The sequence below is a fragment of the Rhineura floridana genome, chromosome 3, assembly GCF_030035675.1.
Source record: "Rhineura floridana isolate rRhiFlo1 chromosome 3, rRhiFlo1.hap2, whole genome shotgun sequence".
In the NCBI taxonomy this organism is placed as follows: domain Eukaryota; kingdom Metazoa; phylum Chordata; class Lepidosauria; order Squamata; family Rhineuridae; genus Rhineura; species Rhineura floridana.
The window spans coordinates 11,284,215-11,300,825 of record NC_084482.1 but is presented as its reverse complement, the minus strand read 5'-3'; the positions used below and the strand labels follow the sequence as shown (position 1 = coordinate 11,300,825).

Here is a 16,611-nt window from a genome sequence, read left to right as displayed (position 1 = left end):
CCTTTTTTGCCACAGCATCACACTGCTGGGTCATGTTCAACTTGTGATCCACTACAATTCCAAGGTCCTTCTCACACGCACTACTGCTAAGCCGGGTATTTCCCATCCTCTACCCGTGCATTTTGTTTTTGTGGCCTAAATGCAGAATCCTGCATTTGTCTTTATTGAATGTCATTTTATTAATTTCAGCCCAATTTTCTAGTCTATCCAGGTCCCTTTGGATTTTATTCCTGTCTTCCATTGTGTTAGCTATCCCTCCCAGTTTCGTATCATCCGCAAACTTCATAAGGCTTCCCTCCACCCCATCATCTAAGTCATTGATAAAAATGTTGAAGAGTATCGACCCCAGGACAGAACCCTGTGGCACTCCACTCGAAACCTCCTTCCAATCCGAAGCAGAGCCACTGACGACCACTCTTTGAGTACGGTTTTCCAACCAGTTGTGAATCCACCTGACAGTATTTCCATGTAGTCCGCATTTGACCAGTTTGCTAATCAAAAGGTTGTGGGGGACTTTGTCAAACGCTTTGCTGAAATCTAGATAGATGACATCTACAGCATTTCCACCATCTACTAAGCTAGTGACCCGATCAAAAAAAGAGATGAGATTAGTTTGACAGGATTTTTTCTTGACAAACCCATGCTGGCTCCTACTAATCACAGCATTGTCATCTAGATAGTTGCCAATGGACTCTTTTATTATCCGTTCTAATATCCTTCCCGGTATTGAAGTCAGACTGACCGGCCTGTAATTCCCCGGATCTTCTTTTTTACCCTTTTTAAAGAGCGGGACGACGTTTGCCTGTCTCCAATCCTCCAGCACCTCTCCCGTTCCCCAGGATTTCTCAAAGATGATGGCAAGAGGTTCCGAGAGTACATCCACAAGTTCCTTCAATACTCTGGGATGCAGTTCATCAAGCCCTGGAGATTTGAACTCATTTAGGTTAACTAGGTATTTCCTGACTATCTCCTTATCAATCTCAAACTGCAATCCCAACCTCTTCCTGAGATTGCTACCGATGCAAGGTTGCACACTGTTCCCTTTTTGGGAGAAAACGGAGGCAAAATATGCATTGAGCAGTTCTGCCTTTTCCTTGTTATCTGTCAACATTTTTCCATCCTCATTGAGCAGCAGTCCCACCGTTTCCTTGGTCTTTCTCTTGCTTTGAACATATCTGAAAAACCCCTTTTTGTTGTTCCTCGCTTCCCTTGCCAGCCTCAGCTCATTCTGGGTTTTAGCTTTCCTTACGCTATTCCTGCAAGCCCGAGCCGCTCATCAGTACTCTTCCTTGGTGATGCGTCCTTCTTTCCATTCTTTATACATGCTCTTTTTTACTTTTACCTCCTCCACCAGTCTTCTGTGTAGCCACATTGGCTTTTTCCGATGTCTTCCGTTTTTCTTCCTCTTTGGAATTGTTTGCGATTGCACTTTTTATAATACGTTCTTCATGAACTCCCACGCTTCTTGGGCTCCTTTTTTCTTTAGTCTATCTAGCCACGGGATCCTACCCATCATTTCCCTGAGCTTGCTAAAATCGGCTTTCCTGAAATCCAAGGTCCATGTTTGACTATATTCTTCTTTGGCTTTTCCCAGAATCACGAATTCCAGCATTACGTGGTCACTTTCCCCCAAGGCACCGACCGCTTTAATTCCCGTGACCAATTCGTCCGTGTTAGTTAAGATCAGGTCCAGGATTGCCGATCCCCTTGTTCCTTCTTCTACTTTTTGAAAGAGGAAATTATCAGCAAGGCCCATCAGGAATTTGTTGGAGGCTTTGTGCTTCGCAGAGTTTGTCTCCCAGCAGATATCCAGGTAGTTGAAGTCCCTCATCACTACTACTTCTTGCCTCCTTGAGATTTCAGAGATTTGTTTGAGAAAGGCCTCGTCTACCACCTCTTCCTGGCCAGGGGGTCTGTAGTAGACACCTACTACCATGTCAGTTTTATTTGTTTCTCCATTTATTTTTATCCAAATGGTCTCTACCTGTTGATGTGTGCGGTATTTGCGTTGTAAGCGCTGTTACATTAGAGTATTAGTGGTCAAGAAATCCAAGAACACGACATAGTATTAAGAGTCCATTTATTCCGGACATTAAGGCTTTACAAGCAGGTTCATTTTTTCTCATAGCAAGAGCTCACACAGAAAGCTGCTTCTCCTTCAAGAACAAAAAACCCCCCACAAACACAGAGAAGCTGGCTGTTCTCATTTCAGCCCTTATCTCCCGTTGCCTAGGAACCAGCAACCTTGACGGGCCTACAAGTTCCTACAAAGACATAACAAAAACTCTTCCTTGCTCTAAGCTTTCAGACTTGATGAAAATAACCAGAGGTAGTATAGCCTAAGGGTCAACAGTTCCCACCTTTTCATCAAGCCTGCACAATACAAGTACGTTTCTACAATACAATACATATACATAGGCATCCAGTAATACATTTCAATACATTGCAGCATACATTACAGTTCAATTTACCAAGCTCAAACTTTATTAATCAAACTTTGGTTGTACACAGGTCAGGTATAACATTTCTGCATCCATCTCCACGACTTGGTGCTGACTAAACCCACAGTAAATCTGTCAGGAGGTTTCCCAATGTTAGCTCTCTCAGAGCACCTTAAGGGAATTGGAGCTGCACCCCCATCTGAACTTGTTCCTGGCATGGCTTGCTCAGGAGATGTCATATCGTCAGCCTTACGTTTCTTTGTTTTACGTTTGCCCCATATCAGTTCATTTAATGCATCCTTCAGTGGAATATCTGTTCCTTCTACTTTCACCCCTTGTGTAGGTGTTGATGTTGGAGTTTCATCTGAACCATTGAGAATAACTGTTTGCTTTTGATCCCAAGGCTTGTCTGAGACTTTAATGCTTCTGCTCAGAACAACCTGCTGCGTTTGTGGGATCCATACTCTGTAATATGCATTCTGAAAACCCAGCACAAATCCTTCTTGTGCTCTGGGTGCTAGTTTGCCACGTCTTTTTCCCTGTAGAATGTGAACCCAACATCTGGCTCCGAACCTTTCAATGTGCTGCACCTTCGGCTTTCTCCCAGTGAGTTTCTCGTAGGGTGACATCCCAAGTGCACTGTGCAACACCCTGTTGTGTATGTAATTCGCATACAGAATACATTCTCTCCAAAAAGAGTGTGTGAGACTAGAATCCTCCAACATGGCTCTCAAAGCTTCCTGAAGCCCTCTGTTTTTTCTCTCCGCTATCCCGTTAGAAAACGGAGAAAATGGAGCTGTTAAATGTTGTTCTATACCTTCACTTTCAAGGTATGCATGTAATGCTTTGCTTGTAAACTCCCCCCCCCCAGGTCTGATCGTATTGCTCTCACAGTGACATTATGCTGCGTTTGAATCTTCTTGATGAACAGACGCAACTTCTGCTCTGCCTCATCTTTCCTTTTGAGCAAATAAACATGAGTGAACCTGGAGAAATCGTTGACCACTACCATAAAGTACCTCGCACCTCCTCGTGAACTGTTTATTGGCCCTGATAAATCAACATGAATGAGCTGGTAGGGAGTGGTTGTCGAGCTTTCAGCCTCCCTGTTTATGGGTGCAATTGTCATTTTAGCTTTATGGCAGGCATCACAATCAATCAACTGACCACAATCTGTCAATTTCATGTTTTCACTAAGACTCGGGGTTTTCTTAATTGTTTCGTAGTTTGCATGCCCCAGCCTTCTGTGCCAATCATGTACACAGCCTTTATGTGTCTGTGCTTCAGCATTTAACACAGCACACCCTGCTTGATTGCTTTTTATTACAAACTGTGCATCTTTCAGGCTCCCTTGCATGCATATTTCACCCCCTCTTTTCACAAAACATTTGTCTCTGTCAAACACTACTGAAAACCCAATGCTGGTCAATTTTCGAACAGACAGAATATTATTTGACAATTCAGGGACATACAATACATCAGAAATTATGCCAATCTTATCCAATCTCACCGTTCCTCGCGCCTTGACAATTCGTCTCGATCCATCAGCCAGTAAAACAGAGTCCTGCACTTCTTTTGATGTATGGAATAAACTCAAGTCTTTAACGAGTGGATGGGACGCTCCACTATCCAAAATCCAGTCTGTATCAACTCGAGGCTTTTCTGCGCTGACAAAGTTCACACTGCTCTGCTTCCAGCCTCCGTCTCTGTTTCTTTGCTTGACTGCACAGTCTCTTTGAATATGTCCACGCGCTCCGAAAAAATAACAAGTTTTCAGCCGTTGCTGCTCCTGGTAGTTTGCCTGCTTGCTTCTGACAGCTTCCTTCGGCTCGGCCTTTCTCGCCTCCTGTCTCCGCTGCCACTCCTGGGTCAATTTTTCCTCAATAAAACCCACGTTCAGGCCGCCATCTGGCATTGCTTCCATAGCCATGACAAAATTGTTCCAGCTTCCATCGAGTGAAGCCAGGATAATATACGTCTTCTGAAGGATACTGTGTTCCACGCCTCGGTCCTCTAATTCAGCAAATAGATGCCTAAATTCAGTAAGATGCTCACTCATGGTGCACTCATCCGTGAAACGCATCTGGTACAGCTTCCTTGCCAGACACAGCTTGGATCCCGCTGTCTGTTGCACATGAAGAGCCTGCAACACATCCCACATACGTCTGGCTGTGGGTTCATCTCTTACGTGCAGCAGTTGAGAGTCGGATAGAGCCAAGGTAATAAAAGCCTGCGCCTTCTCATCTTTGCGCTTCCAGGCCGCTGTTGGTGGTACCGGTGGGGTCCCTTCAATCATATCAAATAAATCCTCTTTTATCAGGAAAGCCCGCATTCTCATCTTCCAGCTGGCGTAATTATTTTCCATAAGTCTTTCCATGGGCATGCCTCCAGACATGTTTACAGCCATCTTCGCTCACCTCTGTCTGGCACAATCAATCACGCTGCTCTCTGGAACTCAGTCTGCAGCTCAGACCACTTACTTCGTTGTAACGCGCACTGGATCTGGGCCCATAACCCTGTTGATGTGTGCGGTATTTGCGTTGTAAGCGCTTTTACATTAGAGTATTAGTGGTCAAGAAATCCAAGAACACGACATAGTATTAAGAGTCCATTTATTCCGGACATTAAGGCTTTACAAGCAGGTTCATTTTTTCTCATAGCAAGAGCTCACACAGAAAGCTGCTTCTCCTTCAAGAACAAAAAACCCCCCACAAACACGGAGAAGCTGGCTGTTCTCACTTCAGCCCTTATCTCCCGTTGCCTAGGAACCAGCAACCTTGACGGGCCTGCAAGTTCCTACAAAGACATAACAAAAACTCTTCCTTGCTCTAAGCTTTCAGACTTGATGAAAATAACCAGAGGTAGTATAGCCTAAGGGTCAACACTACCGGACCCCTTTGTTCGCTCTGTTGGATTTCCATAGAGGTGTATTTGTCTTTGACGTATAACGCTACGCCCCCTCCTTTTCTGTTGCTTCTATTCTTTCTGTAGAGTTTATATCCTTGAATGGCTATATGCCAATCATGGCAGTCATCCCACCAAGTCTCTGTTATCCCTATGAAGTCATATTTGCCTTGATGCACTAAGACTTCAAGCTCCCCTTGCTTGTTTCCCAAGCTCCGCGCGTTGGTATATAGACAGCAGAAGTCCCTTTTGTCCTGATTGGATTCCTCCGTTAATATACCATGAGCTTTGCCATGCATCCCTTTCTCTCTCCCAGTGTCTCCTGTACCCTTCAGATCGTTGCATTTACAACCCGCTGTCTTTGGATCGGTATTTAAGCTATCATCTCCATCCCCCAGAGGCTTTAGTTTAAAGCCCTCTTGATGAGTTTTGCCATACTTCTGCCAAAGAGATTCTTCCCAGTCCTCGTGAGGTGCAGCCCATCTCTTGCCAACAGTCCCCCCTCCAAGAAGCTTAGACCATGGTCCCAGAATCCAAACCTCTCCGTCGACACCATCTGTGTAACCAGTCGTTGACCTGCAGTATGTTCCTTTCCCTTTGTAGTCCTCTATCCTTCACGGGAAGAATTGACGAGAAGACCACCTGCGCCCCCAAATCCTTGACCTTCCTACCCAGAGCCTCATAGTCTGAGGTGATCTGTTCCAAGGTGTTTCTGGCCGTGTCGTTTGTGCCCACATGTATGAGGAGAAAGGGGTACCTATCTTGTTTCCCAATGAGCCTCGGCAGGTTGTCAGCGACGTCCCGGATGCGTGCCCCAGGGAGACAACAGACTTCCCGATTCATTTTGTCCGGCTGGCATACCGGTGCCTCTACCCCCCTGAGCAACGAGTCTCCAACCACATTTATGGATAGTTTGGATATTTGATGTTATGTATATGTGGACTGATTATATTTATCTAAGTTTGTTACTCTTGACTTTTTTGCTTTATACTATACTACTTGCTGTGCAACCAGCAACATTTTCTAGCAATTCATTGGCTTCAGTTGCATCTATATTGCTGTATGGTGCTATCATTTGGGAGTGTGTGTCAGGCAAGGTGACTGCTTGGCCCCTTCATTCTTTATCACATTTATTGTTACAGTTATCACTATTATTAACTCAGACCAGCAACTTTTGGTCCTCCTGTTCTGGAGCCCTTTCCATTCGACCTGGCTGTTGCAAGTTCTGTAACTAAGAATTAGTGCCTGAGCTGCAATCCTATACCAATTTACCTGGGAGTAAGCCTCACTGAACTTCTGAGTAGATCTGTGGGAGTTTGCTGTAAGCGTGTTTTTTCTTCTTCTTCCCTCCTGACCCCTTTTCCTCTTGTATTGTGTCTTTTAGATTGTAAGCCTGAGGGAACTGTCTGCCTTATTACCAATATTTGTAAGCATGTTGAGAGCTTTATTTCCTATGGGAGGCTTGTTTTTTGTTTGCTTGTTTGCTCAAGAGCAGAAAAAAAATGCTTTAAACAAACAAACAAGGAAATTTTCACCCTGCTTGCTACGCAACAGAGATCAGTATTGGCTTTGGATGCGGGAAACCCAGGTTAAGATCCCTGCACAGCCTTGAAGCTCATTGTGTGAATGCGGGCAACTAACCATCTTTCAGCCTAAATTATGCAGGCCAGTTTTTTAGATGAACTGGACCATACTTCTTCAAAATGCTGATAGGGGCTTACAGGATGGAATGTTTCCCCACGTATGTGATAGCTGGCTATCAAAGCCCAATCTGACAAACTCCATAAAGAGACGCTCCAGTCTTGCATACGGGAAACAGGTTTAATGAAAAGCTAAAAGCATATATTTAAATAAGGAATGCTAGACAAAGCACTGGAGCCACTGCTGGATCAATATGGATGTGATGAGCACCCTCAAATTGGTGTAATGTCTTTTTAAGATACTTGAATTGCTTGCTAAGCACAGGTGAGAAGTATTCAATCAGCCAAGTGCTTTGTCTAGCATTCCTTATTTAAATGTATGCTTTGAGCTTTTCATTAAACCTGTTTCCCGTATGCAAGACTGGAGTGTCTCTTTGTAGAGTTCATCAGATTGGGCTTTGATAGCCAGCTATCACATGGTGTCAGAAGTTGATTTGGATTTCTTTTCCCTCTCTCTTTTTTTTTGTTGGTGTATTTTTGCACACAATTATCAGCTTAAGTAGCTGTAAATATGGACTCATTTTGGTCTCCACCTGCACTTGCTTTGCAAGGCAATTTGGCTAAGAACTGGAAATGCTGGGAACAAGCTTTTCAGCTGTATCTTACTGCTGCTGGAGTTGATAATGTTTCTAAGAAATGGCAAGTAGCTATATTGTTGCACTGTGCGGGAGAAGATGTAGCGGAAGTTCTTGAACAATTTAGGATATATTGTATAGAGGACCATGCTTATACGGCGGGTTAGGGACCAGGCCCCCGCAGTAAAGCGGAAATCTCCGTAAAGCAGAACCCATTGACTATAATGGGTTGTGTTGCGTGAAAATGCCACGAAAATGCAACAAAATGCCGCCAAAAGCTCATAATCGGCTTTAAAATGGGGGATTTCCCCTAATTGAAAGCTGCCGCATCAGCGGAGCGCCGGAAAACAACGCCATAAAGCGAGGCCCTACTGTACTCCTTGTAAGAATGTGGTATTTGAATGATATTCTTTCTGAAATCATTCACAGACACATGGAGAAACCATTGAACAGTTTATTACTGAACTTAAACTTCTGAATTTAAACTTCTGAACTGTGAATTTGGTTCGGCATTTAATGATATGGTAAGGGATAAGATTGTGTTTAGTGTGAAGGAGGAGAAATTAAAGGAAAGATTGCTGAGGGACCCTAATCATACTCTGGAGAAAGCAACTGAAATATGTCATCTAGAAGAAATAACGAGAGCTCAACTACAGACTATGTCAACTTCCTCAATATATGGCAAGGAGTTGTATGTAGTACATGTAACTGATAAGGATTGTGAGGAGATTCCAGTACAGGCCCTTGGACCTGAGAGGGCACAATCTAAATGCAGATATGAACGAACTAGAAATAATAAGTGCTCTTGTTGTGGTACAGTGCATAAGCCTCAAAATTGTCCAGCATTTGGAAAGATTTGTCATAAATGTGGAATAAAAAATTATTATGCCAGAGTATGTAAAGTAAAACCATCAAGTTTCAACAAAGAACAGGGACATCAAATCCAGGAGCTTGATTTAAACAGTTTGTTTACAGGAGAATTAGTTCATGAGACTACTGGTGTAGCTGCAAGCCAAGTGGGTGGATGGTATGTTCATAATTCTGTGAGGACTTTCAGTAAAATTCAAACTGGATACAGGAGCTGAGGCGAATGTTTTGCCACTGCACCTATTTCGTGAGTTCCCAGGCAAGAAAGTGCTAACTAAAAGTGACATAAGGCTTGTGGCTTATGGTGGAGCGCATATGAAGCCTTTGGGAACTATTGTCCTTGATTGTCATACCCCAAGAGGAGCAGCTAGATTACTGTTTTATGTAATAGATAGCTCTTCTCTTCCATTATTGGGCAGGGCTGCCTGTGAGACTCTGGATTTGGTTCGTCGGGTTGATAGTGTGCACACAGTTGAACTTTTAACACAAGAGCGGTTACTTGCCATATATTCTGATGTTTTTGAAGGTCTTGGCGAATTTGAGGGTGCTCACCACAACGTAGAAAACCAGCATGCCGTGGCTAGGCTAGAACTCTTCCCTCTGACATCAACTTTTCTGTGTAAGCGGCCAGGCGGGTGTGTTAGGGAGGTGTATTCAGTCACGTGACACACCGCCAGTGGCGTCTGAAGAGGTACTCCAGATACAGGTTGGCCGCTTTCTCTGCTGTTTACGAGAACTAGGTCTGCCTCACAAGGGTGTTGTGAAGCTACAGTGTTGCTCTGAGCAACTTGAACCAGGAGTAGGAAACGGACGAAAGAAACAAATTGCAAGTCAGTCACCCCACCGCATTTCAGTTTTCAATTTTCTTCATTACATTTGTTCTGTCCTATCCTATCCCACCCTAAACTTCCTTCAAGGAGCTTGGGTTGGCGTACGTGGGATTTCCTCACAAACGCTCCTCATTTTATTCTCACCGCAGCAAAATAAAGAAAATCCAAAATCGCAATCTCTACCACTCGTGAATGCCCACTATTTGGCACAGAAAGAGTTAAACTCCTGTTGTATGGAGTTTCCGCCCTCTCCGTTTGACGTCAGCGCCCGGCCACGCCCATTTCGAACGCTCATACAAGATGGTGGATGTTTCGCTGTGACAGGTAGGAAGTTTTCCCTTCCTTTTTTCTTCACCGCATTCCGCTACTCTCTTCCAGGCCCTCTCCGCGGCGCTGGGTGGAGAGAGAGTGAGGGGAGCCCCTGGAACGTGCCCCCTTCTCTCGAGGGAAATGGTTACCCCAATTTTCTCCTTAATTTAGGCAAGACTAAAGGTTGTGGTCCCCTCCTCTTTTTAGTGCCTTGGTATCTTCCCGTCTAGGGGGAGCTTTGCGAATCCTAACATAAAAGGAATGGAGGCCCATCAATTTACAGGCCACACACCGTCGTATTTAGGGGAGGGGGTTCGGGAATCCACGTTATGCACCCAGCCCCTTTCCCCGTTAGACGAGCGGAGTTTATTTTGCTGGAACAGGTGAATCTGGGAGTGACAGCTTCTGGATTCTGTTGCATTCGAAGGGGCGGGGGACTGTTAAGCCCTTTTATATCTTTAGCTGTGCTGTGGAAAGGTATAGGGGACAGTAGCCTAATGGTTGGAGCCATATGACAACGTCACTTCGTATTTCTTTCCCTGGGGAATGCTGCCTGACTGGCCTACAGTTGGCCTGCGGCTCTAGTTTAAGTTGTACGATTTTAGAGGCTTGGACTTTTCCTCCTCCTCCACGCCTACCGCCCCCATTTAAGATTCCCCTCCTTAGCCAGGTCTGGGCCAAAGAGACCTGAGCCTCGGCTGAAATAAATGCTTGTGCCAGGGCGTGTGCTGTCTAGCATGAGGGCTCCCTCTAGTCTCCAGGCTGGAAGATAAAAACAGCCACCTCGGCATGCAGACGCAGCTGCATTTCATGCGGATCAAATAATTCCTTGTATGCAAAAGCGCCTTTAAGCCCAGTGCTGAAAGGGAGCAAGTATCTTTAGGTTTGGTCTAGTGGCATAAGGTAACATAAAGGTATGGGAGTCGAGGCCAGCCCAAGACCTTTTGGTGAGTGAAGCTGAAACTCTGCATGGAACCACCTTCTGTTAATGGGGCTTGGTCCAGGGAGGGGCTCTCCTGTGGAAAGTTCCCTGCAGCAAAGGATTGTGCAAGAGCATTTCTGGGCTTTCATTTCAGGGGGCTTGCATGCAGGAGGGCGCCTTGGTCTGTTGTGCCCCCAGGGGTCAGTGAATGTCTCCAATTTGGCTGTCTTGAATGGCATGCAGAGTCTGCCACCTGGGCTGGCCACCTCACTTTATGTGGCAAGGCCTGTATAAGCTTTAACCTTTAACCTTTTTAAAAATTGGACTAAGTTCTCAAAATTCTTGCAAGGGCGGTTGGGGGGGGCAGTGTTTTATTTCTAAATAAAGGGAGGGATTGAAAGTCATGTCTGTGTGAGGTCCCTGTGAGCTGCCTTCAAAAGAAGCCCTGAAGTGTGTGGAGAGAGTTTGCTGGTGCTCCACAGTGAGGGAGAAAGCATGCTCAGAAGCACTAATCTTTATTATATCTGTTGGGGAGGGATGGAGCTACAGGCAGTGATAGACAACATGGATTCCAACCCCATTGGTCCCTAGCCAGCATAGCCAGTGGTCAGGGATGATTAGGACTTGTCTTCTGACAACATCTGGAGGGCAACATTGGGAGTCAGCTTTCCCCTCGGACGACAGAATCAAGGCCAACAGTTACCTGCAAGAGATCTTTCCTTACTTACTCCACTGCCCTTGATGATATTTCAACATCAAATTAGAGATCCCAGTATTACAGCTGCCTTGCTCCAATATCGGTTGCATCACCTGCAATATCAAGTTGCATTTTGTGTTAGACAAAAGATCCCTGTACAAAAATCTGGGCCCATTCCAGAGGCAATTGCATCTTAGTGGTGGATTAGCCATATAAACAGCTGCATTGCAGCGGGGGTGGTGGTGTTGCGCTGCAGTCAACAATGCAGCAGGTACTGTACATTCCTGAGATGGGGCTTTTTCATCAGTGGCACCCAAGGTTTGGCTAAAGCGTCAAAAATAAATAATAAAATAACAGCCTCTCAAGGGAGGTCTTCCAGGACCTCTTGCTGCTCACTTTTAGTCAGGAAGTGACTACTCCAACAAGCTCTTGTGGAATTTCATTTTTACTAGACTTTTATGGTGTTGCTGCCTTTCAGATTTGTGCTTGTGATGTACTGTTGTTTTGTTGTAATGATGGATGGGTGTATTCCGAACTTAATTGTAAGTCGCTTTGGCTATCTCGATAATAAGTTCATTCATTCGAATAAATTCAAGCTCTGCACATAGCCCACACTCCACCCCCATCCTGAAAGAAGCTATATTTCAAGATCAAGGGATCCCATCCCAGAGCCAGCTTCAGGTTAGCCGCTGCATTTTCAATTAAGGAATTTCGTATTCATTATCATTCCCAGCAGCAAACCTGTCACTGGTGTTTCCATTTCAGTGTTGGGACGGTAGCCGTGTGATGCTACTAATACCCATGATTAATTGGTGCCCGATTGACGGAAGTGATAATTTGTTTCTTTCAGCAGAACACGCTCCTTGTGAACATGCCTCCCACACTAGCCTCTGAGGTCTATTAGAGAGCAGTTTTGATAGCACACACGCACACACAAAGCCTGTTTCTTGACGGAAAGTGGCTGTTGATGCTTAGGCTTTAAAAAGGAGCAAGTTTGTATTGCTGGCAGTAATGACAGTGAAGCTACAGAATGGGGCTGAAAGCCACCAAGATGCCCTGAAGATAAAGTTCATCTTTGGCAACTCCTGGAAGCTCCCTTTTTTATCCCCATGTCAACCTAGAACTGACCCTATTAATATATAATTACTAAGGGTACAGCTGCTGAAATGCCAAGTGCTTGCTGCTCCAAAATACTACTGCTCAGAAGGTTTTTCTGGAAAAAAAATCCTGCTGGCCTCCATTGACCAGTTATGTCACTTGCTCTCATTTTATTCTTACTGTAGTAGTATTCAGTGGCTAGAGGTGCTTTACAGCAATAGGCCACAAGGATAGAGTCAGTAAAAAGCTGCAAAGGGCCTAACCTGCTGCCCACACCAAGCCTCTGAGCAAAAGGACATCACAATTAAATATTGTCAAACTGCTACATGATATTTGATGTCTAGGTGGGACCATGGACCACAAAAATTACTCCTTAGGAGGTTGAAGGTGGTGTGTTGGGGTGAGATAAAGGACTGGGGAGGGTGACATAGAAGCTTGGAAGTAAGTATGTTTGGTTTTAGAAGCAAGGCAGGGTTCAGGATGTTTAGAAACTCAAAGGATTGGCTTGTACTGCAAGGGGTGAGGGAAGCCTTTTGTGGTGAAGTCAAAAGCATAGCAGATGGCAATTGTGTAATTTGGTTGTGAAGCTTGAGGATAAGGAAGGCTGAGCTTCCTCAGAGCCCAGCCATTCCCAAATTTGCAGTCCTCCAATACTGATTCAACAAAAATCTGGTTAGTCTAGGATTTGTATGAGGCTACCTCTCTATGGTAAATGGTACCAGCATATTCAGCAAAGTGCTACGCTGCACAGAGAAAGGGGCTGATCTAGGGCTTCCATGAGGCTGCCACTCTACTGCAAAAGTACTAGGCATATGCATTGCACAGTGGGCTTGAAATGTAAGCATTTGTCTCTGCATGTTGGCACCGTTAATCCAGGGAGGATGAGCCAGGGAACAGAACAAATTCTTCAGCAGATGGCACTGATAGGTCGAGCGTGTGTCTGTGGTGATGCAGTAGAGAAACATTTCGACTTATCTGCAGAACATCCACTTAAAATAGCTCCACGCATTACAGCCACGTTTAAATATGTGTTTTCAAACATGAAAACATTTGTGTCTTATTCATTTTTTATGTGAAACAGGTTCCTTTCTGAATACAGCATTTCCAAATGCTGGTTTTTGGTTGTGTGTGTGTATGCATGTGTGTATGCGGGTGCTAGATCCTTCTTCACTGTGACATTTGTATTTACCTGTCTTATTATTATTTATTTATTACGGTCATAGACCCGAACTGGTTATATACAATTTAAATATACAGGTAAGTACATTTAACAGTAATAAAATTAAAAATAAAACGAAATACAAATAAGCCAAAGTTCAGTTTTAAGCTAATAGGCAAAGTTCTTCATCTAGCAATTCGTCGTGAACAGAATTAAAATAAGTCATTAAATCAAGAGTGCATATTTCGAACCTGGTTTTTACGAATGGATTGTGATACATAAAGAAATTTAGCAACTAGTTCTGTTAAAGTTTTGTCTTTATCGGACAAAAGAAAGTGAACAATCCATTCTGGTGTTCTATCAGAAAAGGTAGAAATGGATGGTAAAATTAATTTAGCTCTTGGAACATTATATATCTCGCAGTTAAGTAGGACATGTTCCAGAGTTTCAGGTAAATTCTGATTACAAATACAGTAACATCTTCCTAGCGGGATACCTTGATAACGACCCGTTAAGAGAGTTGATGGCAGACAGTTGAATCTGGCACGGGAGAATAGGAATCTATAATGTGAGGATGTTAACTCTTCCAGATATATTGCTGAAGATGGAAAACGGAAACTTAAATTAAAGTGCATTGGGGAGCACGATGTGTGGGCCTTTGAGATTAGATATTGTTGATCAATATCCTTTAATCGTTGGGTGATGGCAGACTTAGCCATCGCTAAGTCCCAAGATGATAATAGTTCGAGAGACAGGCCTAGGTATTTTAGCTTCCCACTAAAGGTTTTGTATTTACCTGGCCTACAGTTCCTTGACTGTCATGATCATAGACAGAATGGCATAGAAGTAGAGTTGCCATCTGACCAGAAAAAAAGCCAGTTTAGCCTGATCCTGTGTTTTTAGTAGCAGCTTAATCTGAAGAAATTGGCAGATGAAGCTTTTCATGGCATGGAGCTAAGTACTGGCCACACATCAGGCTGTTGTTAAACAAACAGCTATAGCAGCTAATTAAAAACACAGTCTTATAGTGACTGGTCTGAAAACCAGAATGGGCTTTTCTTGTCAGCCTTGTTTACCTATGGTTTGGGCTTTTCTTCCATACCTCTTCTTATCTGTACATTACCCACAGAGAGAGAAAAAGCAGAGAATGGCAGTTCTCCTCAAGCATCTTCTGCCCATGTCAGAAAAATGCACCATCAGTATTTTTCAGGTTGTATAATTCTAGAAGCCAATCAGGTCTCAGCTGCTAATACATTTTTCTCCTATCAATGTTGCATTGTGATCAAAGGTAATGTTTGTTAAGCTCAGGTGCTCCTGGGACAGACCTGGCCCTCCTTGGTACAGACAGCTGGGACAGGGAACAGAGTGGCCCAATCAACCACTCTGGCTCAAGTTCCCTTGCTATCACAGTACTCCAAAAAAGTTATCCACTTGGGTGGGAAATTTCAAATGTTGTGTTACATGAGGTCTCCTAAGTACATAAGAAGAGCCTCCTGGATCAGGCCAGTGGCCCATCCAACATGCTGTTCTCATAGTGGCCAACCAGATGCCAATGGGAAGCAGGCAAGCAGGGCATGAGTGCAATAGTGCTGTCCTGAATTGCGATACCCATTAACTGACATTCAGAGGCATATTACTTCCAACTATGGAGGCAGAGCACAGCCAACATGGCTAGTAGCCACTGATAGCCTTATCCTCCATGAATTTGTCTAATACTCTTTTAAAGCCACCCAAGTTGGTGGACATCGCTAGGAAGTGAATTTCATAACAGCGTTTGACTATCCTGTTTCCAAGGGAATTCCTGTCTGGGAAATGAAATTCCTAAACATACTTACAAGAGAGCTGGATCAGCAGCCTTTGGAAGCTGTGCTGGGCCCCCATTTTTTTAAAAAAAATCTAGCCTGGTGCTCCAAGCAACCCCAGACAGCAGGGTCTAGCTGTCATTTTAATTTCCCACAATGCCCTCACCATACTGTCACTCTGGGACATTGTGAGAAATTAAAATCACACACACGCATCTGTGCAACTTGGAATGCTGCTACTGCCCAGGATGGAAAATTTATTTTCCGTTGCGTGAGTTCGTCAGTAACAATGAATGGCTGTCACTGCGAATACAATACTCGGCAAGCTTAGTGGTTTCAAACTTTGTTTGTTGAAAAGCACTTATAAAACTGCTTAGTATTTTTTAAATCTCTAGGTGGTGTAGAATATAAAAAGAAACAATATCATTAAAACAAAAATACAACACAAACCCATAAAAAGGAATTGTAAAAGCACATATAAACAAAACAGGAATTCAGGGAATTCAAAACATAAGACAGGTTCTGATCTTATGGGTCAGGGAAAGCCTGGGCAAAAGTAAAAGTCCTTACAAGACATCAGAAGCAGCTGATGGTTGCTGGTTCACAGTTGGCAGAGGGAAGGGCATTCCATATTACAGGGGGAATAGCAGAAAATTCCTGTTTTCAGGTTCCTGCCCTGTGATAGTCCTGAGTGCATGATGTGGTTCCCCCACCCCTGCTCTGTGGCATCAAATTTTTTTTAGTTTGCATTGGATTTTTTTTCTGCGTTGACAAGGTGCTTGGACAGGTTCGTGCAACCACTTCTGTGCTGGATCCTTGCCCTTCTTGGCTAATAAAAGCTAGCAGGGATGGAACAGCCAGCTGGGCCAGGGAAGTGATTAATGCCTCTCTGCGAGAGGAGGTGGTCCCTGGGCTGCCTGAAAGAGGCAGTAGTGAGACCACTCCTGAAGAGGCCCTCCCTGGACCCAGAAAATCTTAATAACTATAGGCTGGTAGCAAATGTTCCATTCCTGGGCAAGGTCCTGGAACGAGTGGTTGCAGGCCAGCACCAGACACTCTTGGATGAGACCGATTATCTGGATCCACTTCAGTCGGGTTTCAGGCCTGGTTTTGGCACGGAAACAGCCTTGGTCGCCCTGTATGATGACCTTTGTTGGGAGAGAGACAGGGGGAGTGTGACTCTGTTGATTCTCCTTGATCTCTCAGCGGCTTTCGATACCATTGACCATGGTATCCTTGTGGTGAGACTAGCTGAGTTGGGAGTGGGAGGTACTGCATTGAGGTGGTTCCACTCCTACTTGGCAGGT

General features: G+C 44.3%; 1 protein-coding gene across 6 annotated transcripts in view; it reads left to right on the top strand.

Annotated features, from left to right (window-relative positions):
* The window catches only part of ARAF (A-Raf proto-oncogene, serine/threonine kinase), a 40,525-nt gene that overhangs the window by 3,048 nt on the left and 20,866 nt on the right, over window positions 1–16,611 (top strand). For 2 of the 6 annotated variants that reach the window (XM_061614450.1, XM_061614452.1), the window contains exon 2: window positions 9,467–9,641. The exons of 1 other annotated variant lie outside the window; for it this stretch is intronic. In XM_061614450.1, coding sequence (XP_061470434.1) covers window positions 9,467–9,641 — 175 coding nt within the window. Of the gene's footprint in view, window positions 1–7,400; window positions 7,685–8,061; window positions 9,318–9,466; window positions 9,642–10,342; window positions 10,574–16,611 lie in introns of those variants that run through there. 3 more of the 6 variants (XM_061614451.1, XM_061614453.1, XM_061614454.1) reach the window with 3 other exon arrangements.